The 24981-nt window shown below is 37.9% G+C and overlaps 1 protein-coding gene across 1 annotated transcript; it reads right to left on the bottom strand.

Moving 5' to 3' along the window:
• Positions 1 to 1004: 1004 nt before the first annotated feature.
• On the bottom strand, positions 1005 to 4926 carry LOC114455676 (protocadherin 8). The gene is made up of 3 exons (XM_028437057.1): positions 2300 to 4926; positions 2009 to 2207; positions 1005 to 1714 (listed from the first exon to the last, which is right to left on the bottom strand). The coding sequence occupies exons 1-3, from the start codon at positions 4727 to 4729 to the stop codon at positions 1401 to 1403; spliced, it is 2943 nt and encodes a 980-aa protein (XP_028292858.1). The 5' UTR covers positions 4730 to 4926; the 3' UTR covers positions 1005 to 1400.
• Between the last annotated feature and the right edge of the window lie 20055 nt (positions 4927 to 24981).

The following is a 24981-nucleotide window of genomic DNA, read 5'->3' as shown; positions in this document are numbered from 1 at the left end:
CGACACGAGTTGAATATTTTCATAGATATCATGGTGGCCAAGTACGTCGTCTGAATGTTACTTGTGTGCCCAAGTTGCCTAGAGCAAAGTGACCACCCGGCGGTATCAAACTAAATCAAGACTTTTGAAGCAGCTCTGACCTCATGGGATACTGGCTCGAGTCCAGCATGACAAGCGGTGATGCAGTGCTTTGGAGAAACGCTGTTGTCTGACCTTTCACTCAGTGATTGCTGGAGGAAAAAAATATACAACCTATCAAATCAGCCTCTTGTCAGAGATTTTTTAGGTTTCCCTTTGTTGAAAAACACACATATAATAGTTTGAGGTCACTAGCATGCTTCTCACTAAAAGTTTTCTGCAGGTTTTTGGCAGTGTTTATGTTTCTGCTACATTGTGCACACAAAAGATAATGATTTTTTATTTATTTTTTTCTGATTCCTTCCACTCAACTATACAGACTCATGGGTTATTTGTCAATTTGATGATTTGACTATGAGAAAGAATGTTTTGTACTCAAGGTTGCATCACCTTTATCACAGCATAATAAGGAAGAACATTATATGAAGCTGAATAATAACACGCAGCGCCGCTGTTGCTTGGAAACCGATTAAATCACATTTTCTGTATAATTGGTAAGCTGGAAGGCAATTATGAAAGGTACAGATTTTTTTTTGACCTTTGAACAATGTTATTGTGGGAGCACTTGATGAGGTAAGCAATAGCTGCCTGAAAATGGAGGCAGGCACAGTAACTTCACTGTATACAATAAAAAAAAAGATCAATTTTTGTTAGACGGGGCTCATTCTATCGACTGCAGCTTAGGAGGCTTTAAGTCAAATGAAATGCATTCAGTTTGGTAATTATGGTTATTCTGTGTGCCTCATGAATGCTTCCTCAGGACAATTGCTGCTACATTTAAACATAAATAAATAAACGCTTAATCCTGTAAGCCAGATAGAGACATTTTAACTCTTATTAAAAAGCAAAACATTGTCTTTTTTTCCTTTTCTTCAACCTTTTATTTGTGCAACAATGTGATATCGTCGACCAAAAACCTTGTTTTTTTTTGTGTTTTTTTTGTTTTCACACTGATTGTTTCCCACATAAGGAGGCCATTTCTAGCCTTAGAATTCATTGGTCATGCCCTTAAATACAGTAGTAACACATGCTCATAGAAATCCATAATAAAATTCTTCTATACAATGAGTCAATATGAAAAATATATATTATAAATGTAAAAAAATCTTGCCCATATTACACATAATACAATGAACAGCCTCATATAAGCCAAAAGTCACATTACACTACAAAACAGCAACAATCCAACATTTTCAATGAAGAATAAAAGTACTGTACAGTAAAAAGACAAAACACCAATATGAGTCTTCTTTAAGGACATTTTAAGAGTTTGTATATTCAGGAATGGATATTTCATCAGTCTCTTGTATTCTGGCTGGCGTTGCTGGGCCAACCAAGATATAATCAAACTCCTGGTGTTGGACCTGTTCATAAACGCTCTGCAAAGGGTTGGCTTTAGGGAGCTGAGCTGGGTAGTAGTTTTCCCTCCTGCCGTCACGGGGAAGCGAGGCTGTCCTGGAAAATGTGGACAGATGAGGTCCGGAGGCCAGGCTCGTGTTGGGCCTTGTAGCTGAAGGGCTCCAGCATCGGTCTGAGTGTCCCAGCACTTTGCACTCGCTTGTACATGCCCACAGACCTGTGAAAAATAGCACTTCTGTCAGTGTGCAATATGAATACAGTTACTGGCTCCCCTGGAAAATAAACGATCCCCGTGAGCTCAAGTCAGGCCATTCATAATTCATCTGTACCCAGTGCCTTTGTGTGTGTTGAGTTGTTGTACTATAATTAAACATATATATCAAACTAAAGGAGGTTACTAAAGTGTGAACACAGCCGTTATGTACTGGAATGTGATTTCCCTTCCCTACACATTTGCTTTTGTTGATTTTTTTTTTAATTTTTTATATTTATATATATTTATGAAACTCACTGTGTGTTGGTGGCGACTCTTTTTTGTGCACATCTCCACTTATGTCAGAGTCACTGTCATTGAAGTCACTGTCCCCTTTGCCACTGTCCTTGCCACTGATGTGAGGGTCTCTGGCTGAGATGGTTGTGAAAGAATTGCCCTTCCATATCGTTATCGGTCGAAGGGTTTCTTTTCCATACCCTGGCAGAGTAGAATATCCCTGTAAGGAAGCGAAAACATGAGGAAAAAGTCACACAAAAGACAAATTATAGCTCACAAACTGGATTTGGATTGTTTTTTTGAAATGCGTACCTTTAATTTACTCTCCATGATTTTAGCGTTAGGCTCAAAGACGCCTGCCGTCTGACTGCTTTCCTCGCAGCTCACCTCCGTTGTGTTGCTGCTGGTCATTGGAGGCTTTTCTGGATATGGATGGTTATCAAAAACTTTCCCTTTGTGGTTGGCTATCAGTGAATCGATCTGATCACTCTCCACATTCTCAACATTTGGTACGTCTTCTTTTTCATCACACCCTCCATCCCTTCTATCTTTTCTCCTCCGGCTACAGATAGTTGTAATTAGAATAATAGCCAATAGGAGGACAGAACAGCTCCCTGCAAGGACAATGATAATGGCTATGGATGTGTCCCACTCAAAGGGCTCCTCGCTGCTGTCTTCAGCCAAGGACGGAAAACTGGCCAGAGTTCCTTCTATGAAACTAAAGTGGATGATAGCTGTGGAGGTGAGAGGAGGGGATCCTTTGTCGCAGACGGACACGGTGACTTTGACGGTGTCTGTGAGATCATACGTCAGCTGTCTGCTCACGTGCACCTTCCCCGTGTCTTTGTTAATAGAGAAGCCCAGATGTCCCCCCTCTGTGATTTTGAAGGACAGCTGTGCGTTTATGCCTTCGTCAGCATCTGTGGCCTTTAACTGGGTGACCACGTAACCCGCGGGTGCGTCTTTGGGCAGGAAAACCTCTGCAGAGCCCTTGTAAAGTGGGGGCTCTATGATGGATGGATAGTTGTCATTCTGATCCAATATTTTTAATCTGATGACAGCTGTGCTCTGCAGCTGTGGTGACCCCCCATCGCTCGCTTGAATATGTATATCTAGCTGCTTCATTACCTCATGATTAAAACTTCTTAGGGCGTATATGGAGCCAGACACCGAATTAAGAGACACAAAGGTGTTGACTGGGGATCCCATGACAACACTGTCCACTAGTCTGTAGGTGATTTTCCCATTGTTGCCCAAATCAGCATCGCTGGCTTCCACCGTGGTGATATAAGCACCCGGGGCATTGTTTTCTACCACTGAAACTTCATGGACAGCTCTGGCGAAATGAGGGACGTTGTCGTTCTCGTCACTGAGTCTGATTGTGTACTGGGTGATTTTTCTCAGTGGAGGTGACCCGAAATCCTCAGCCATGACTGTCAGGTTGTACTCACTGATCCTCTCTCTGTCCAGAGCAGCTGCTGTCACTATCATGTAGCTGTCCTCGTAAGCCTGTCGGAGTTTGAAATGATCGTGTCCGTATAAAGTGCAGTGGACCTGGCTGTTGATGCCAGAGTCTCTGTCCGAGGTGCTGATCAGCGCCACCAGACTGTCCTTGTCTGCAGACTCACTGATGTAGGCGATGCCGGTGCTGATGGAGGTCATAGGGGTGATGCTTATTTCTGGGCCATTGTCATTAACATCGGTGACGTGGATTATGATCTTGCACACGGAGGGGGACGGGTTTGCGCCCAGGTCTGTCGCCTGCACGTCTATCTCATACGTGCTTTTGTCCTCGAAATCCACAGGATTCCTGAGGGACAATCGACCGGATTTATTATCCACTTGGAAAAGTTCTCGGATCTCATGAGAAACTTGTTTTCCAAATCCGTACACCACCTCTCCGTTCAATCCCTCGTCCGCATCAACTGCGTTCAAGTCCAAAATAACAGTGCCAACCGGTGCGTCCTCTGGCAAACTGACTGAAAAACTGTTCTGGTCAAAAACGGGGCTGTTGTCGTTAAAATCAGTCACTTTGATGGTTATCTTTGTCGAGCCTGATCTGAACGGGTTTCCTCCGTCTGTGGCCACCAGCTCCACTCCATATGAGGACTGGGTCTCCCGGTCCAGCTCTTTCATTAAAACTAGTTCCGCATATTTAACCCCATCAGCTCTAGTGAGCACATCAATAGTAAAGTGACTATTGACAGAGATCTGATAGCTTTGGATGTAGTTTGAGCCGATATCAGCGTCCACAGCCGGATCCAATGGGACCCGGGAGCCCACCGCTGCGTTCTCAGAGATCTCCACCACAGACTCCCGGTGCGGAAACTCAGGAGAGTTGTCATTGATGTCTTTTATTTCCACCTCCACGTGAACCAACTTGTAGCGATCTTTGGAGAAATTCACCACGTCAAAAGTGATGAGACACTGAGGAGTGTGTCTGCAGATCCTCTCCCGGTCGATGCGCTCCCCCACTGAGAGCTCCCCATCGCTCTCTCTTACCCTGATAAATGAGGCGTTGAACTGCTTCATCATCCTGAAATTGGTCTTGGAGGAATGAGTCTGGCTCAAGGACATGTCCTTGGCAAGGTTTCCGACCACCGTACCTGGTGCGTCCTCCTCCCTGGTCTGATATCTGATGGTATTTCCCTCCGACTCAGCCCAGGACGCAAAGAAAACATAATAAACGAAGAATATTAAAATCCGCCGATGCCAAAAAGTTTTTAAATGTCGTCCTGCCATGTTTGGATGTGACTCTCCTTCTCTCAGTGTGAGCTGAACCTCAGGAGCCTGCTTTCCATCCAGCTGCAGCCTTTATGAGGTGTGCGTAAAGTGAAAGTTCCTTTTACGCACACACACACATACAGAAAGAGAGAGAGAGAGAGAGAGAGACATACACACACACACAGACACACAGACACAGACACACAGACACAAGCTTGTTGCCTCGCCTTCTACACAGCTCGTCTCCGCAGTGGGGGCTTTATACGGCTCCTCATGCTAATGACACCAACTGTGACCAATCCCTCGCTTTAGAATTAAAAATACCCGTTTGTGGAAAAGGCTCTAAGCCTTTTTTTTTCTTTTCTTTTTTTTGTTTTTTTCATTCGTGCACAATGACAGAAGTTGCAAAAAAAAAAAAGAAAAAAAAAAGAAAGAAAAGAGAAATAAGGGGGCAGACAGAGATAGTTCTCACACTGTTTATCGTCTTATTACAGCCATTACTCAGTGATGTGTTTTCCCAGCTTTAGACAGTTTCTTTGCTTTTGATGTCTCCTTCTTTTTCGTCTGCAGCGGTGTATAGCTCTGCACTAAAATCTAAAAACGCACACACACCTTTTCCATTGTTTAAAAAGAGCCGAGGGAGGCTCAGTGAATTCACTGTTTAATCATCTGAAAGGAATGAGAACCAAGGATGGATTCTTAGTTGATACCTTGGTGTCAAGGGCAGAATTCCTTTGTTGCGAATTCATTTGAATAAAATACAAATACAAAAGAATGATGATGACATGCCATAGAGAGAAACTCTATTAACTGTTTTAGTCAGGTTTTTTCTACAACGGTGTTTCTCAAATGGGGGTACGTGTAGCCCTAGGGGTACGCGATGGCACTGCAGTGAGGAAGAGAGATTGGACAATTTACAAATAAAGTGTCAGTCTTGGTCCAGGTGTGAGATGGCTGGAGATTATATATATTTTTAAAAACTATAGGAATAAATCTATTCAGGAGCCACTAAATCAGTGTTTTTCAACCTTGGGGTCGGGACCCCATGTGGGGTTGCCTGAAATTTCTGAAAAATTAAAATACAATTTTGAAATTTTGAAATTATTATTCTTTTTTAAATTGAAATACAATTTGAAACAACTGTATTTCTATACTTTTCCTTTGTGAAATATAAATCTAGTTAAACTAAAATGCAGTAAAAAAAAAAAAAAAAATAAAAAAAAAATATTGTGATAAAATATCTGAACACAAACATGATGAAAAACTAATTCTAAAAAAAAAGAAAATTAAAAATCTTGATATTAATGGGGCCACGATCCAAAAAAAATGACTAAATATTGTTTCTTTCCGCTTATTTACACAATGAGATTCTTTCAAATGTGTGTTAAAACTAGTTAATTTCATCATTATGCTCTATAGTTGTTTTGAAATAGTTTTCTAACCAAAATATTGTAGTCGGACAAAGGGGGTACATGGATTCAGAAATAATAGAAAGGGGGTACTTGAGCCAAAAAAGTTTGTGAACCACTGCTATACAAATTGCTGGGCAATTTGGATCAAAATGCATATCTCAATATTTTTTTCTCAAAATGACGATATAGATATAAATCTCAATATTTTTAACTTAATAAAGTCTTACCAAAGACAATTTCGGGTTACATTTGCTGAATCAAAATGTCACACTTTCACACTTTTGCACAATTTGTGTGTCAGGTTCTGTTTGGTTTTGATTGTGTTTAGATCTCGTGGTCCTCTTTTTAGTTTAGTACGTCTTTGTTTTGTGTAGTTTCATGTTTTAACGCTTGTGTCTTTTTGTTCCCAGGTGTGATTGGGTTGAGTGATTAGCTGCCACATGTTTTGCACTCAGGTGTAGCTTGTTACCAATCAAGCCTCGCACTCTATTTAGCTGAGTGTTTGAACACAGTGTGATGGCGAGTTCATTGTAAATGTTAGCCTCTTTGTGTGCTCTGGCCTCTTTTTTTGTCCCCTGCTCTCTGTTTAACTTGTGCCAATTTTGGATTTGGGTTTTTTGTGACTTAGATTAAATAAACGTGGACTGGTTTTATGAATGCCACGCCTGCCTGCTGCCTCCATCTCGTTCTTGGCTTTGGTCCACCACACCCACCCAATGTGACAGAAAGAGCCAGACACTTCAGGACCCACCAGAAGAGATTTTTTTTTTTTTTTTTTTTTTTTTTTTTGGTGAAAAAACTCTCCTACTGGCAGAATTTCCTCCTCAAGGTGAGATCAGGGAAGATTCAGCTCGAGGGAATTTCTGTCAGCAGCCTTTACCTGGACACGTTCTAGGCAAAACTATCATTTTCAAAATCGCCAAAATAAAAATCTCAATATTTCTTGAATTTTGATATATTGCCCAGCCTTTCTACAAATCCAACCTAATAAATTATCCAAATAAAATTAGCCTGGTCATGCATGAGCCTTATTTTGGTCAGTGCTTTTAGTAAGTCAATAAGTGTCTAAACTTGAGGTCCGGGGGCCAAGTCCGACCCTTTGGACCATCCAAATCGGCCCGCAGGAGAACCTAAAAAAAAAAAAAGATGGAAAAAAATGAATTAATGTGTAAATAACCAAATAACTCAGTTGTCGATATCTTAGCCCTTCTAAATACACAAATTCAATAAAACTCCACAATATTTGGAGGATTGCAATTTTCCCATGCTTTTATCACATAACTGTAATTTCAAATCTCAAATTGGAGCAATCAATTTTCCTGGTACTATTTCTCATTTTCCCAAAATTCAATTAAAATCAGTCAAAATCAATAAAGTTTAAAGAGAAAATCTGGCAGAGACTGGTATCTGTTGGCACCTAACATACTTTGTGTCGTTTGTACGTCGAAGTGCAACCATGGGAAATTATTGTTGAAATCTGCAGCCCACTTAAGATCAAACTACTTTATAATTTGGCCCATGAACTAAAATTAGTTTGACTTAATCATCCATCCATCATTTTCTGACCCAATTGTTACTTTTTTCATGGTCGTGGGGGTCTGCTGGTGCCCATCTGCGGCGTTGGGCAATGGTAAATGAAATATTTTAGTAATGGTGGTTTTTTTTAGTACCGTAGATAGTTTTGGGTACACATGTTCAGGTAAAACAGGAAAGTTTGATTTGAGCTACACGCTTATTGTTTAATATTGTGAAAACAATGAAATAAATTAGAAAAAAGCTCCAGACAGTGTTTTCATGGTGCAGTGTTGGTTGTCTTTTATTATGAATGAGACTAATGAGTCTTATAACCTGCAGGGCTGCTACTTACTGGCTGTTCCTAATATTTGAATGCCAGACATTATTGGACAACTGTTATTTTTTTTGTTTTATTTATTTTTGATAAAGGCTAGAGTAATTGAACAGTCCATTACAGTAGGTTAGACTACTTTGTGGCACTGGTACTCAAATGTGCTATTTCTTGGTTTTTAATCAAACGACAGTTCATTCAGTGGAGGAAAAACAACATATTTCCGTCTCTAGCATACTTGCCTGCAATACGTCTGTTCTTTTGTGATCAATCACTTTCAAAAAGATTTAAAATCCAACAGCGAGGCATGCTGACTGCTTCTTTAAACACCTGCCAAACAAAATAAGTTGTTCTCAGAAGATTTGTCAAGTCAACAATTAATGGTTTACAGTTTGCAACCTGTGCAATAAATCACGAATTAGAGTTCCTCCAATAATTAGTATTCCGCAGCTGTTCGATATCCAGTTGAAGCAATGGGGACTATGGTCGGCACAAGTAATCTTTACACCGATAATCATCCACCTTCCAGTGTGCTGGAACTAAATATAGATTTTTACTCATCTTTTACCCCCCTCTGATGATGGAGTTTTAGGTTGACACGACATGATGTATTTTCACGACAACTGTGCATGCATTTTCTTGCAAAATATAAATTAATAGATTTATTATAATGCATTACTTTGACCATCACCAGATTATTAGGTGAAAAGATGTAAAAAAAAATAAATAAAAAAAAGACACGGCAGTGTTAGACATGATGGGTGAAATAAAATGGAAAAAGGGTTTGGAGAACAGGAAAATAATTAAATTTGATAAAACAGAAGGCCACCAATCCATCACTACAGAACTCCACATACTTTAATGAAAAGCGTTGCAATGGTTGAGCATCCAGAACGTCCATGACAAAGTGCAACAGTAAAGTGACATACAGTATATACTGTGGTGAAAAAAAAAAAAATATCTGCTGGCTTCAAATTCAGTATTTTTCTAAAATAAAGAGCAATACTTTGCTCTCAGCCAATCAACTTCACCAACTTATGATTGATATGTGACAGAGGAGTAGTTTTGTCAAGTTTAGATTTAAACTGTAGATGCTTCAGCATCCCATGGACACTTTGGACAAATACATTTTTCGAAATGTGTGGTATGATTTCAGGGATAGCCTCCATTTCCTTAACTTTATCCCAGAATGTAAATCAACATTCATGAAGACACGATCTGGGTTTTCATTACAGATTTTTGCAAAATAAAAGCAATAATTCTAAATGTCAAAAAGGATAATTGCGCTTTGAACGTGTTTTGGGCCGGAGCCTCGTAACTCCCGGTAAATCTTAAAAAGTGTTTTTTTGTATGGTTGCCATACGGACAACCCCTGGTGCTATTGGTACGGTTACCAAAGTACAAGTACGTAGCGTCTTAGGTTAGATTATAACCCAATATTGCAACACTTTATGGTTAGGGTAAGGTTTAGTCTTAGTCACATGACCTAAACTGGCCAAATAGGGGTGCTGTGTACAGATAGAATGCTGGTATATTGATATGGCAACCGTATTGATAGACCATTGCCTAAATCTTATTGCTCGAGACTTCGTTGCGTGAAGATGAACTCTCCGTATTTCACGTCTAATAAAACAGTATATAATGCTAAGAAATGTCCCGGTCTCCTTCTGTTTTCACGTACCGCGCAATGTTTTGTGAGAGAGTAGTGATCATGTGACAATGTACGTCAAATTTTGTGACGTGTATTTGTGGAAAGTGTTTCCATAGCGCTTTCGCGACACGTTTCAATATCAAAACGTCTGAAATTCTTCCTCATGAAAGCGTAAAAACTTCCTAGGGATATTTGAGTTTTTTTTTTTTTTTGTGTTTTTTTTTTGTGTTTCCATTACCAGTTTTTATTGCGCTATTTAGATTTTGCGCATTTCCAAGGGTAATGGAAACACAGCTATTGACGAGCACGATTTTTTTTTTTTTTTTTTTTTTAGGAAAGACATGAATGTCATGGGAGATGCTGGTGTCGACAGAGAACCCAACAATTTGGCAATACAAAATGTCCGCTATCTACCAATCTTTGTGTTTTGTACTACCGCGCTCTAGGGAAATTGAAGAAGCCAACACTAAACCCTAAGATACTTATTATGCTATGAAGCCAATTTGGGAAAATATATACAACTTATTTTCCTTAGTTTGACCTTGGTGCCCTTAAAAGTATTTGCTCACTTAGATATGAAAAAAAAAAAAAGGACCAACATAGAGCATCCATTTTAACATCATCTTGCTTTTTATTTCTTCCGGTGAATATGTAGTGTTGACAACAAGACAGAGCTTATCATTCAGAGTCAGTGTCTGACCTCACTGATAACTGCGTGGCTGAATGCAAGCAAATCTCTCAAACCACAATCTTCTGAAGAGCTCTGCCAAACAAGCAGAAGTAGATAAAATCAGTAATTGCATGTGCCGCGCTGAAGTTTTCAGCTAGTGTGGAGGAAGAAACAACTCTGAAAATAAGATTACGTTCCAAATATTCCAGTGATTTAGAGGTTAGGTGCTCTCAACGCTTCTACAACAAATGTGTCCAAACAAACTGGAATGATTTGATTTAATAGCTTAATATAACAGTTTCATTTTATTTACTTGATAATTGATTCAAACATAGTAAAGTATCACAATTCACCGTTGCACATCACTAGTTTGTTTCTCTATATATATTTCTAATTGTTCATGGTTTGTTTTTTGTTCTTCGCACCAACTAAATTAAATTTCTTGTTTTTAAAACTGTACTTGGCAAATAAAAAACATTTGATTCGGATTGTTTTCTCAGGACTATCTACAGCTGTAACATTGACTTTAATAATATTTAGAGGCGTAAAGAGTACTGATACATCCAACTCAAAGAAGTATTGTTATTTGATTGAAATCGCACTCAAGTACAAGTAAGTCATACATACAGTAAAATACTCAAGTACAATTCAATTTAATTCAACTTTATTTATATAGCGCAAATTACAACACAGTCATCTCAAAGCGCTTGACAAAAAAACAGTTCACAAGAAAGAAAGAACCCAACATCCACATGTAAAAAGTAGCCCAATTAAATAGTACTCAAAGTAAAAGTTAGTATTTACTTTCCCATGTTTATTTTTAGTAATAAATCTTGCCACGGTTCCCATGCATACAGTAAACATCTCATGTATAAACTTAAAAAGGAACAGCGCAAATCTTGCACAAATAAATATAATTTGTTTCTGTATAAAATAAAAGGTTCATCAAAATGTAACAATTCTTTTATTGAATTAAAATAAAACAAATGAATTTAATTCAAAATGAGAGAGATTCTCAGGCTCTAAAAGTATAGCTACATTTATGAACTCTAACACTGAGAAAATAACCAGCATTCAATGTTGTTTTTGGCGCTGTGCATTATGTTTATTCTAGTTGGACGGCTATGATGCGATGCATTTGATTGTTGTCTGGTCATTTAGTTTTTCTGTAGTTTCACAATGCTAGTTGATCATTTTAAAACAAAAACATATATAATTTACTCAGTAACGGTTGGATGTAAAAATGTAACAAATTACTTCTTTTAAAACAAGTAAAATGATTTAGAAATATACTCAAATAAGTAGAATTACCCATAAAAGCATCTCAATTACAGTCAAGTGAGTGCTTGTAATCAGTTACTTTCACCTCTGATAATACTGTATTTATAGTTTGATTTTCATATGGAAGTGATGCATGGTGAGCACCAACGTACAGCCTGTCTTAGTACCAGCTATTATTGTATCATTATGTTACATTATGCAAGCAGGGATCTTCTCACAATGAAACAACTGTTATGTTTCTGTATATTATGTTTTGCCACATCAGTCTGCAGTGGGCAATGTTAAGTTTAAAAAAAAAAATACTGTACATATAAAGAAACATAACAAACAAACCTTTTATTTCACCTAGCATCAGCTCACATGTAATTTCTGACTTATTTACCTACTATGTTCTGTGTCCCTTCCTCTCATTATTCAGCCAAAGAGTCCACAACGTGCTGGGATGAAGCGCTCACAATAGTCTGAAACAATAACGTTCTAATGATGCTGGAGACTGTGAAGAGCTCACTGAGACCGGGAGTGACTGTGGTCGACAACACAGGTAGGCGGGCAATTATAAAGTAAAGGCTTTGCAATGTGAAAGATAAGCAACTGTGACAGAATGTGTTTTGTTGGTTAAAGAAGATGTTGTCATATTGGGAAATAAGCCATGTTTCGATTTTGTTTTGGCCTGATGTAATATTGTATAATCGCTCTGTACACAGGCGGTAATTGATTTTTCTAATCCTCTAATCAGATTCACACCAAGGCTGTCAACAGCCTTTGAAGAACAGGCCGTTCCTTTTTTTTTTTTTTTTTTTTTTTTTTTGCGCTCAAAATTTCCCACTATAATGAAAATAAACAGATGGAGTGCTGTGAATTTAATTGTGCCATTTTAGTGTAGTTACTGCATTATCAGTAAGGTACAGTGTAATTACCACAGTGATCAGTATGCATCAAGGATGTAGATAGGAAGGACATTTAACAGATTTCGACGATAAAACAAGTTGAGTTCATCTAGTTGTCGCCACGTAAAAGGGTAAATTATAATTTAAAGCAACACAATCAGTCAGTGGTTAGAAATATTACAATATTTCTGTTATTTTTTCTGTGAATCCTTCCACAGTTGTTTAGTATTTCCTTGTTTCTGCCGTCAATAGAAATCCTAACTAAAAAGCCCATCATCAAATGGAATTGTTCTGCAAGAAGAACATGAAATTGCAGGAAATTATCGCTTCATCGGATAAGACATAACAAATGTCAGAATAAATGTATAATACTGCCATCAATTATCCCAGCAGGTGGTATGATGACTTAAAAACATACATATTCCTATTTTTACTTTGCACATGTTATGGTTATACATCAAAACAATCAGTTATTCACACATCAGCTTGATCTTGAAAACGCGATGACAACAGAATACAGAGCACCGCAGTCTTATGGTTGATTAGGATATTCTTGTCCTGATATATATTTGCATACGTTGAGAGAGAGTGGAATCATATCCAGACTCCTTGGAAACCTTAAACAGCAAATATTTCTGAAAACAGATTTTTTTTGTCTTTTACATACAAGTACAGTATCTTGATTGACAGAATCGTCAAATATTTGTTGATATTTCGCTAGATTTACTGACCACCTCATTCTGCTTTCATGGGAGCACATTGGTTAATGTCATGGATGGTTTTATTCCAGGTGTTCTGATTTCCACGTTAGAGTCCAAAAACTGTAACTCATATTGGGATTTTATCCCAACTTATCTTGCTTAAAGCCACTAAAGACTGTCACCACATTCACTAAATTATGCAGCAGAGGTGGACAGCCGACGGGCATGATGGGAATGATTGACAGATACTCATCATTCAGCAGTTCATGGTGTATGAATCTCTACATTTAGCCTCCACGCAACTGGAGGCCGCCCAAATGCTCCTCCATAGAGCCCCAACATAGGTAGAAACAACACTGGTCTTGCCCCTGATAATGTCTGTACCATTCAGACAATAACTGTACACAAATCAGTTGGTAGTTCCTTTTTACTGCATAAGATATGATGGACACCAAATAATACAATATTTTGTTGCCTTGGGGTTTCTTGAAAATAATAGGGGATTCCTCAGGATTTTTCAGGAAGTTCATATATATGTATATGTATACGTATGTATATGTGTATATATGTGTGTGTGTGTGTATATATATATATAATATGTGTATGTTGCTCATTTATATGTATTTTTATTTATACAGGTATAGTCCCATTCAGACAACAGTCTCATTTTTAAGAGAAGATGACGATTCTTTCTGTAAATCCAATTCTTTGGGAATTTACTGAAGGGTTTTTTTACTAATTGCACTAAAGTATTTCTAATAAGATTTTTTTAAGATTTACTAGGACCAAATATGGATGGATTAGAGAATTCCAGTCTGCAGTGGTTGGTATCAGGGGCGGACTGGGGGGGGGAGAAAGTGGCCCGGGAGTCATTAACAGACCGGCCCACTTCATGTGCGGTGTGGGGAGCAAGCCAGTCAGCAACACAAGTTTAATGTCCCTTGATGAAAAAAAACTGCATTTGATGTTGCTTTGCACCATAATCAATAATCATATAGTAATTATTAACTTGAACCCTTAAGTAGCCTAGAGTAAAATAATTACAGCAGTAAAGTGATTTTACAGCATGTAGTGATTTTAATGCAAACAGGTCATTGATACATTAAAATGTGGCTGACCCAGGAAATTTAAAATAGCCATGCACTTGTCAACACAATTAAGTGATTAGAATCTGGTACGCCTACATTTATTAACATTGAAATGCTGTGAACATTCCTACTATGGCTAAGCAATATGGACCAAAACTCATATCTCAATATATTTTCTCAAAACGGTGATATATGATATAAATCTTGATGATTTCATTTCAAATGAAGTCTTGAGTTAAATTTGCTGATACAAAATGCCACACAGGCACATTTATTAACAAACAATTGCACAATGTGTGCCACTTTTGGCTTTTCACCTGTAAGGGACAGCACGTGTGAGTGAGTTCTGTAGCGTAGCTTGTTATGGGGAAGGTCTGGGTTAGAACGCACTGTGATCATCTAACTGAGCTTTACATTCTGTTCTGAGAAGTAGCAGCAATGACTCCAAAATATGATATGTATCAATATATGCGATATTGTAGTTTTCTATATCGCCAAAATGGAAAACTCAATATATCTTGAATCATGATATCTCCCAGCCCTAATTCCTATATTATAAAACAGCCTAAATAAAAACATAAATGAATATATGAAGCACATGTGTTTATTTAATATACTTACAGTTCATATACAAGTCAATACTATGCATATTTACTGTTAATTTCACATTGCTTGTCTTAAGTTATTTTCTTTTAATTTCTCATGCTCACTCATGTGGTTTTCTGGTATTCACTAATGACTTATTAGTCACTATTGTTGCAGACTTTACATCCTTTAACAGTTTTTGAAAGCAGTGTATGTTTGTTTGTTCCTTCCCCAGTGTTAGACGTTAAAATCTGTTACTCATCTTACAGAACGTGTAACTGTGTCCCATCCTGCTGCTCTTTAGGAAGGTAAACTCTGTTCCATTTTTCAAAGTATTTACAAGACTTTTTTGTTACTTTCTTCTGAGTTGTTTCCTCGTTTGTCTCCGCTGTTGGCACTAATCTCGCAAAAACTGCCACTCAGGTCATTTCAGGTGGCAGTTCTCGCAAGGCTAGTGACAGCGTTCAGTTTAGTAAGGCAGAGGAATGTTTTTGTTTATTTATTTTTTAATTATTATTAAATTAAAATACGGGAGTTTCCTGGCCAAAACGGGATACTTGACAGGTATGTTTATTTCCCTTTTCTCTTTTTCTCATGGCCTGACCTAGTGGCCCACCGAGGAAATCCCCGGTGTCCACATACACCAGTCCACCAATGGTTGGTATCACTTAAAGGTCCCATATCATGCTAGTTTTCACATTTGTTCTAAGAACCCCAAAAACATAGTATTTGAGGTTTATTTTCCAAAACTCACCTGTTTTCCAGAGTTTTAGCCTCTGAAAAGTCACTTCTGAGCAACTCTACACAAACAGGCTGATTTATGGCCTACTTATGCATATTCATGAGTGGGCGTGTCTATAGTTAGGACACTGACACCCCGCCCTCCTCCCACCCACTCCGTAGCCGAGCTCATGCTGCTTTACAAACACGAGACAGAGCGTGGGGGCGGGGCGTTCACCGGTACATACATAGACTGTAGAAAATACATACATGGCACTGTGCAAAGGATGCTGAAATGATTACCTTTGTGGGCGTGTCTATTTAAATGTCAATCACAGCAGAGAGCTTCCTGGAGGTGCGGCTTCTCTAACTCAGTGCTGGGTCAAATTCGTCATCAAAGTGGGAACGCGTCATCAAATTGGAACGAGGTGTTTGGGCTCACCCTGCAGTAAGAAAGGAGCAAATCACCCTCTAACGATTGAGGGAATCAATGAAAAATGCACTTTGGGCATGTGTATGAAGCCTGAATAGCACTTTTATCATGTTTAAAGCACGGGAACGTTGATTTAGCTTAACATTGGCCCTTTAAAGAAAAAGTGGCAAACAGGTTACAGGGTCATGGGCAGCCTAATGATTCACAAAGCACCACTGAGATTTGCATTATATTGTTTATTAATATCGCTATGAAAATAGCAAACAATTGGGATATATATATTTTTTTTCAGTTTAAATTCTGTTGGTCAATTCTGTTGGTCCTGTAATCAAACAAACAAACAAACAAATAAGGCAGTGAGGAAAAAAAAACAGTTGTAAGATGTTCAATGAATAGGTTGAAGATCAGAGGATTATTCTTTTGGTTTCTACATTATAAGCAGGATCATTTCCATATAATGGGAACCAAGGTGATTGTGGATTCAGTGTGGGTGATTCCCTTTGGAATACATTAAACCAGGTCAAATGGATGTTGGGATGAATGGATTTAATAAATTGCAATGCAGCATTAGCTTGAACTGGGACGCGGAGGAGTTGTGAATAGCCGATGAGTAAATTGCTGTTTATCGATGAACAAAGGTTATTTGGCAGATAGTTATGTTCTTTGTACCGTGCAAATTTTCACCATTTACTGTTCTATTTATATACTGTTTTTACTGTTGCTGAGCCTCTAACCTGTCAAAGATTAGGCCTGTATGAATATCTGATTTTCTGTTCTCTAGATGCAAAACCTCAAAGCAGAAATTTTAATCTATACACATTAAAACCTGAGCTCAAGGTCACTCCTCCAAGAAGATTTTTACAACTCCTCTAAAGGCCACAATTTCAAACCACATTTCGTAGTAAAATTCATTTTTATATTCAAGCAGATGGCAGGTTTTAACTGTTTTCTTCATGGTAAATGTAATCAAATGTCCCAATCTTCAATCCCAACACGTCTCGCATGATGCTGATTGGAAAATGGCAATGGCAATTTTGTGATTAATACATAATTATTTTGAGTGTAGCCATTTCCCTGAAAGTTACTGGCACACACAGCCTTAAACTGATTCACCAAGAAAGTCAGGGAAGCAAGCGGAAAAACTGAAATTGCATGAGGGGGGAAATAGACTGTTGCAGGGGAATATGTTTCAAATTTACTGGTGGCCCACAGACACAATTCTACATTTAATGGGATTGTAAATGAATTTAGTTTCAAGGGATGGGTTTGCATCTTAAGTTCTTTAATCACTCTGGTCCATAACATGCCTGAAGAGATGCAATGACAGTGTGCATTTATGGAAGGCATTATTCTTTGCATTTTTTTTTCTTTCTTTTTGATTGGAAATCCGAGGCAAATTACACTATGGTGGAAGCTCGGCTTAATATCAGTTGGAGATCCTTTAGCTTATATCACATGTTTTTTTAAAGATGCTTTCATCTTGTCTGTATGCACATATGTCTATCTGACACTCTATAGGTTAGTTACTCATATCCATCCCTGGAAAGAAACCAATTAAACTTTCCATTTAGTAATATCTGTCTGTAAATGCTAGCAGCTGCTAGCTCTAATAACGTTACGGAAAAAAATTCAGGCTAAAGACAAGTAGTGCTATGATTTGCAATGATTAGTTTATCATTGTCATTTGGAAATGTACATGGCCAATATCCCTCAGTGATAATGAAAAGCTTACTTTAAAATGTAACATTATTAGAATTTAGAATATGCCTTTCATGAAGAGTGCCAAGATATTTAAATAAAAACAAAAAAAACATAAACATAATAAAAGCAAAATTATAGAAATGTTTGTTAAAAAAAACATTGAGCTAAGACACCAGTCTATCACAATAGAAGGCAGAAGCGCTAACCACCGTGCTACCCAACAGAAGACAGAAAGGGGAATATTGGTCACCCAACCTGAGGAGAACATGTAGCTAGTTGCTATGTGCAGAACATACAAATGAGAAGTCACATACTGTGCCTGATGATTGATATGTCTTAAGACGTTTGTCAGAACCTGCCGTTTCCTGCTCTCCTTTTTTCATGACTTAAGTTTTGCCAACTACAAGAAACAAAATGCTTTCATCATCTCTACAGTCATTCATTACTAATCATCCACATCAGGTTCGCAAAAGCTGGAACCTACCCCAGCTACAGTAACTGTTCCAGAGTGAAAGACAGTAAACACTGCTGACAAGTCATCAGTTTATTACAGGACTAACATAGAGAGACAGACATCTTCTCTCATTCTTTTGTCATCCACAAAAACAGGCGTTCATCCCCACGGCTAACAAACCCTTCAGAGACTGTGTTTATGAGCTGAGGGGGATTGCAAACAACTTTGATAGAAATTCAGAAGATTTTCCTTCAAGAAAGCTAGATGGCAATCAATGTCAGTAAAGGTGATAAATCTCCCCCAACACTGCAGGAGATGCCTGCAGCTACATCCATTTTTTAAATATTTTTTTCAGAAATAATTTACATGTAGATGATACGTTTCCTGCAAACTTCCTACATCAGCAAGAATGGGTCAAACACAACCGAAAGCATGTAGTCGCTCTTCTGAGCTAAGACAGAATGAGGCACTTTAACGTTGCAACAGAAATTGAAGGACACGCGAGACATTTTGCAACAGCTTTTGTAAAAATCCAAAGAAGCAGATGAATGCCACTTTGAATTAATGAAGAGATAAGAATAGTAAATCGGGTAATGTCAAATCTGTCAGCACTGAGTCACCAACCGTAGAGTCAGATTAAGCTGTTTTACTGCTTTACTCTTTGTGCAAGTTTGACAACTAAACCAATGGGAGTTTTTTTTTTTGGCAGTTTTAATGTGATTTGGTAGCTTTGAAACGGTCATGAAGCAATGAGTCATCAGTTGTTGTCTAACATTAATCATGAACTACGTCGTATAGCTATTTTTACATTAACTGCAATTTTAGATTTCCTTTCTTTCTGAAACATATTTTCCAACTGCTATGTTAACAGATTAAAGTCTAGGAATTACTTACATTAGAGTTTTAACTGTAAACAAGATCACTCAGAGCGCAAACCTCCACCAAGTGCCAAATATCGTCTTTGCCAGACATTGTAGTTATCTGGATCAGTGATCCTGATCATGGTATCGTCATCATTCACATCTTTAATGATGATACAGTAGGTCTAAATGTATAGCGACCCCAATTTTTTGGATACATTTTGAAGATGTGTCACACGGATGTGATCCGGATGAAACTCGGTGGTGTAATAAAGGAACCAACCTGAAATAACGAAGTCAAATTTAAAAATCGATTTTAGAATTTCTGCCAAAGTGGCTTTTGAAACTGATCCAGAATCAGTTGATTCTAATCACCTCCAAAATATGATGGTATCTTTTATGGCGTAAGTTCTATCTTTGATTAAAATGTTGTCAAAATCCGTTAAGTAGTTTTGACGTAATCCTGCGTGCAGACAAACAAATAAGCGTCAGTGCAAATATGATCTCTTTGGTGAAGGTAATGAAACAGCAGAGTACTTGCCTCGATTAATTTTTGCATGTTAAATGGCAGTCTAACTACTATCACCACAGATTGATTAGCAGGAGAACATCCCATTAATACTCAATGAAATCAGATGCAAATGGGAATTAAACCTCCATGAGTTTTCTCTTTTTTTTCCATCACTCTGATAAACAATATTTATTTAGCTCTAAATCAGAAGAGCAGAGTTTAACTGTAAAGCACATGGTAATTGTAAGGCAATTACAATATTGTATTATTAAAGCTTGATTAAGTCTTAGATTATTTCAAAGCCTTTTTCTATGTAATTCTTTCTTACATTGTTAGTGGGTGTATGCTGAACCTAATTCACATATGACACAATACTAGAAAGGGGTCATGTATAACTGTCCTTTATTCAGAGGAGTATTTGCATATGTTGACCTGAATGATATAAACGCCCCATTGTGTTGCCAGAAGTGACACAGTTCACATGAGGTTTAGCCTTTATTTGAAGCCTGTGTTTGAACATGTTAATAAGCACCTTTAGATGAGTCAACGCAATCTTTCACCACAAGGGTTTGTTGTCTTGCAGATGATTTGTTAGATCATTACATACAAAATTATGATATATATAAGCAGGGAAAAGGCTTGTGGAATTTTGTGAGCCTCAAATGAGAAGTAGTGGGAACGGTTTTAATATGTGCTGCTGATTGCATTCTTCAAAACATGCTTTTAAACACGGGCTGTTAAATCTCAGATGGCTTCAGATCCTAAAGGCAGCATCAATTCTTTTTGTTCTGAAGATACTCTCTGCGGATTAAATTAAACATCAAACTAAAACGGGTGTTTTCATATGCAAGAATAAAACCTCAGACATCACATGAGGGCTTTCAACCCCCCACTGGAAGTTTTAAACCCAGAAACAAGCCAATGTGGTGTTTTGTTGATTCTTCTGGAGTTTGGATACAAAGGATGCAAGTGAAGACTTTATTTCTTTGTTTGAACAGAAAGCTGTATCCACGTTTAAGGTGTCTCTCCAGACATGTCCCTTGGCAGATATAAACAAAGTTATTAGATGAGCAGGACATGATTCAGAGGGAAATTCAGTGCTGGGAGCTTTGGAGGAGTCCTCTGACAGTACGTTCTAGCCGTTCACTGTCATGCTTTATTGTTCTTTTGGGAAGATGGGTGAGATTTGACTTTGAACATTAGCAGAGAGCTCATAGACTTGCCACTGGTGTTTTGTGTTTTGCAATTTTGTGCATGTAAATGAGAATTTATGCTTTTGAATGAGCTGGCACACGCTAAGAGTTTTTGCATATTGAAGATGGATCAACTGAAGTATGTACAGTAAGGCCAGACTATTGTAGAAATGTAGGTCATCATACTCAGGCAGTTAAGATTTTCTCTCATTGTGTGTATGTTTTAAGAGGCAGAACGTTATGCATATATGTGTAAGCACGCACATATGGATGGGGGGGTCATATCCGTAACTCAAAAGACCATCACGTGTCATACATTAAGGTTGGGGGGGAAGCTGCTTCAGTGTTTAGTGTGTTCTTGCCGCAAGCATCACTGCTTCTGGATTCTCTCGTGCCGTTTTGCTGTCAGCAACACGGTGTTCAAGGCATGTGCTTCACAGTACTGGATAAGGTATAATTATGCAAATTGCATTCAAAGGAATCAGCAATAGCTCATGTGGAATAGAAGTGTCAACAAGGTGTCCGCATTTACTGTTGGAATTTGCTAATTAGACCTGACACGGCTTCTCTTCCAACACATGGGCACTGAGAGACACCGTGGGATTAAAGATACTGCAGTGCATATTGTATTGCTGACAGAAAAATAATCTTCTCAGAAGAAAAATGTCTTTCGTATTGCCTGTTGGAGTGTAAAAGATATGCCCCCGAGTCCACCACAGGACATTCAACTTTCTACATGTTGTTGACGTGTGTAATGAAAGTGCCTAAACTTCAAACAGATCGTGCGAGCAGCAGCTTTTCTGATGCCCTAGACACAAAGAGATGATTACACTGGACACTGTTATGGCTTACTAAATGCTTGACTTTTATTTGACAGCAAGTGTGGAAAAACTACTTTGCTAGGATACAAAGTACTGCACTGTAACACATACATTTGGTACAGTCCATTGCTGTGTTGGACCCATATTGCTAATAAAGAATTGCAAAAATATAGGAGTTTGAGATTCTTTACACAGAAAAAAAAAAAAAAATAGAATTTAATGTATAGACAGTCTCAAGATTTGCTCCAACCATGTGTGTAACATATACAATAATGCAAAAATGATTAGTAATATAATTGATCATGTTGACTACACAAATTTGCGTTGCCGTGTCGTTTAATGTTGTGAATTAATAATCAAATATAGCCGGTAGACCGCTTTCACAGTGTCGCTTCATCATTTACATTGTGAAAAGAATTGCACAACAGAAGAACCAACCTAAAGTCTCAAAAGTTTGTGACCATTTCACTGAAAATCATGCTACACCCCTGAGGTAGAACTAACATCTGTGGCATGAAACTAACAGTAGTACGTGAGAATCAATTAATGTTTTTTAATTTTTATGAATTATATTAAGAATTGTATTTTTTTTTTTTTTTATGAATTTGGGAGAACTGTAATGAGAACTTTTGACCACTAGGGGTGGGCAATGCTCCTCTGCCACCACATCTGGGGTACACGCATATAGATGGGGCTGTTTTTGTCCTGATTTTCCCACTTCCCGATTTTCTTCTGACATTATCCAATAAGATAACTGTGGTCTAAGTTCTGTTAAGAGTGAATTTGTCACAATAATCAACTCAGAAATGGATGGAGCCGCCAATTTTGAATATTACACTTGTTCACTATTTATGACAAATAGATCTCGTTTGATCATGCAAGATTTCTGGCTTGAAGGGAGACAGAATGGTTCTGTGTGAGGTGTGTTATTATAAGAGCATATACACATAGTCCGATCAAAACTGTTCAATGGTTGATTTTTTTTTTTTTTTATCTTTGTGTGGAGTCTGTACAAATTAAAAAAATCTCTTCAGATTTAGAAAACCCTTGTGTACCTATAACTTTAATTTAGTAAAAAAGAAAACCCTTTTTAGAGGTTGGGCAAAACTGTGTGAAAGGATAGAGACATGAGTGAGAATGCTAAAGGGTTTTATGAGCTGCAGATGTGTTGTCTTGTAAAGCTGAGCAGCATGACTTATACACTGACTGCCAGCTGCAGGATATTGGAAAACCTTTAAAATCACATGGAAATGCATAGCTCTTTAAATAAGTGATTTATTTAACCGACTCCACTGAATAAATGTAACATGCTATCCACCTCCACCAACAGCACGTCCTCCATCACAACCCCCTCCTACGAGTCTGTTGTGAAATAATGATCACCATCTTCAGCAAAACTGATGGGAGTAGCCAGGGTTCAATCTCCACAATTTTGGCTGCAGTCAAGGCACGTGACGCATGCGAAGCCCAACGATAATTAGTGACAGAGTGGCGAAGTGTGGAGAAAGCCTGTGAATGACATTTGAGTGCTGGCAAGGTTTGACAAAATGAGTTTTGAAGTTTTTTCCCTCCAATCCCTCCTCCTTATGCATTTGCCAAAGATGAATTGGCTTTTCAGATTTAAGAAAGTGCAGGGCTAGAATACAAAGAAAGGCTCATCTATCAGCCTGTGAATAGTGAGAGAAAATCCTATGGCTGTATGAAGAAGTGGGCCTAGGGAGGGGTGTGTTGTTGGTCTCTGATTAGACCCGAGGCCAGTTCTACTCAGAGGCTTGTGGCACAAACATCAATTCTCCCTTCTTCCTTTCCAAATCCCTTGAACCATTTGAGACAATTTCTTCATTCTAAGTCCCTTTATGAAGGTTTTCATCTCATACATGCCAGCATAGATGTCAATGAACAGATTTTGCTTCTTGTTTGTTTATAAGGGAAAATTTCTGTTTGTCAAAGGCAAACTCTGCTGTCCGAGTTTAAAAAAAAAACCAACATCCACCAATGGACTTCAATCAAACTGTCCACATGCAGAAGGAATCTGCTGTAATGCTGCTTTATGTGCATTCAGAGTATAAATTGGCTGCCCTGTTTGCTGAGATGGAAAGATGTAAAGACCAAAACTGTCAACCTAAAATTGAATCTATCTGACACATCTTTTAAAAGGTACGACCCTCAAAGAAAATATTTCTTTAAAAATGTCGGGTACAGGTCTATGGATCATTTGGTACAAGGCTGCAAGGACATAACAAACTGTTCTAGTTTGATGTTTTACAAATGGATCGAAATATTCTTTTGAAGATTCACATGCTAATGACATGATTTGGTTTTTATTTTATACTGGCATGAAATTTCAGTCTCTGTTTAAGTGTCTGTTGGCAGAGTAGCACTTTTTCCACTTTAAATGAAAAAAAAAAAAAATTATTGTTATAGTTTATTTAATATTCTATTTTCACTTGAAAAGGTTATACCCGGAGTATATTTAGATATGCCCAGAGTTTGTCAAATAATAGCATAATTACTTTTCAAGCTCCATTTTTTTGTCTTTTTTCTTTATCCAAAAATATTGTCTCATTGTTATATTGTTACCTGTTTCTTGTCTAGTCCTTGAAACACACTTGTGCACAGTCAGAGAGGAAGTAGTTTTCTCTCGAATAAAAAAAGTATAATTCTAACAAATGTCAGTTGAATATTACCTTATGCCTTTTTCTCTTGATTCTCCAAAGGAAGTCAGAGCAGGGTAACTTGATAAGAATATATTGACCCAGGTTGAAAAACATTGCATTCCTCAGGATCTGAACAAGATGTCTATGCAAAGGCTGACTCTTTCACCCTCGAGAAGAAACTTAATTTTTTTTTGGCACTCAGTCAATTTCAGTTCAGAAAAAAGTACGAGTGAATAAAATATAACCTCAGCACAGTAGCAGTGACATTAAAACCTTAATAGTTATTGGTAGGATATTAAAGGATTAATGCATCATGGGATTCTTTAACTCAATGCTAAACTCTGTCAAACGTGCTTTCTCAGATTACTGTGCTAGTTGCTGATGTGTCTAACAGCCCTCTGTATAAATCATAAATCTCATCAAAATATGCTTGTGTGGCATTTGAGGCAAAGCAGACTATGATATGACAGAATGGAGAACTTCGTTGCCTTGACATGTGCAGGTCTTGACTTACTTGGCTTTGCATCGTTTCCACAAGGGGTGAGATGATACAGTGGGCTCATGATATGCTAAACAATATTGGGTTCATGAGATCAATATAATATTTTGAAAAGAAGGAAAATATTTTTACCTTGTCTGCACATGCTGTTGAAGGTCAACAATATATGTAGTGCACGCTTTTCAAGACAGCAATGCATGTTTTGTTATTGCAATTTAATATATGAATTTATTTTATTGCATAATTGTGACCAGGGGGAAGGGAACAGGGAAGAGGGAGTCAGGGTCGGACAACGGAAGG

Source organism: Gouania willdenowi, chromosome 21 (assembly GCF_900634775.1).
Source record: "Gouania willdenowi chromosome 21, fGouWil2.1, whole genome shotgun sequence".
NCBI classification, from domain to species: Eukaryota; Metazoa; Chordata; class Actinopteri; order Blenniiformes; family Gobiesocidae; genus Gouania; species Gouania willdenowi.
Note: the sequence above shows the minus strand (reverse complement) of the source record. Positions and strands in the feature narration are given on the sequence as shown.

Excerpts from the sequence above, each read along its gene's own strand:
- LOC114455676 (XM_028437057.1), bottom strand. The coding sequence starts at position 4,729 with ATGGCAGGACGACATTTAAAAACTTTTTGGCATCGGCGGATTTTAATA. Across the intron at positions 2,208-2,299 it reads TCATGGAGAGTAAATTAAAG|GGATATTCTACTCTGCCAGG; the intron begins GTACGCATTTCA and ends GCTTCCTTACAG. Across the intron at positions 1,715-2,008 it reads AGAGTCGCCACCAACACACA|GTCTGTGGGCATGTACAAGC; the intron begins GTGAGTTTCATA and ends TATTTTTCACAG.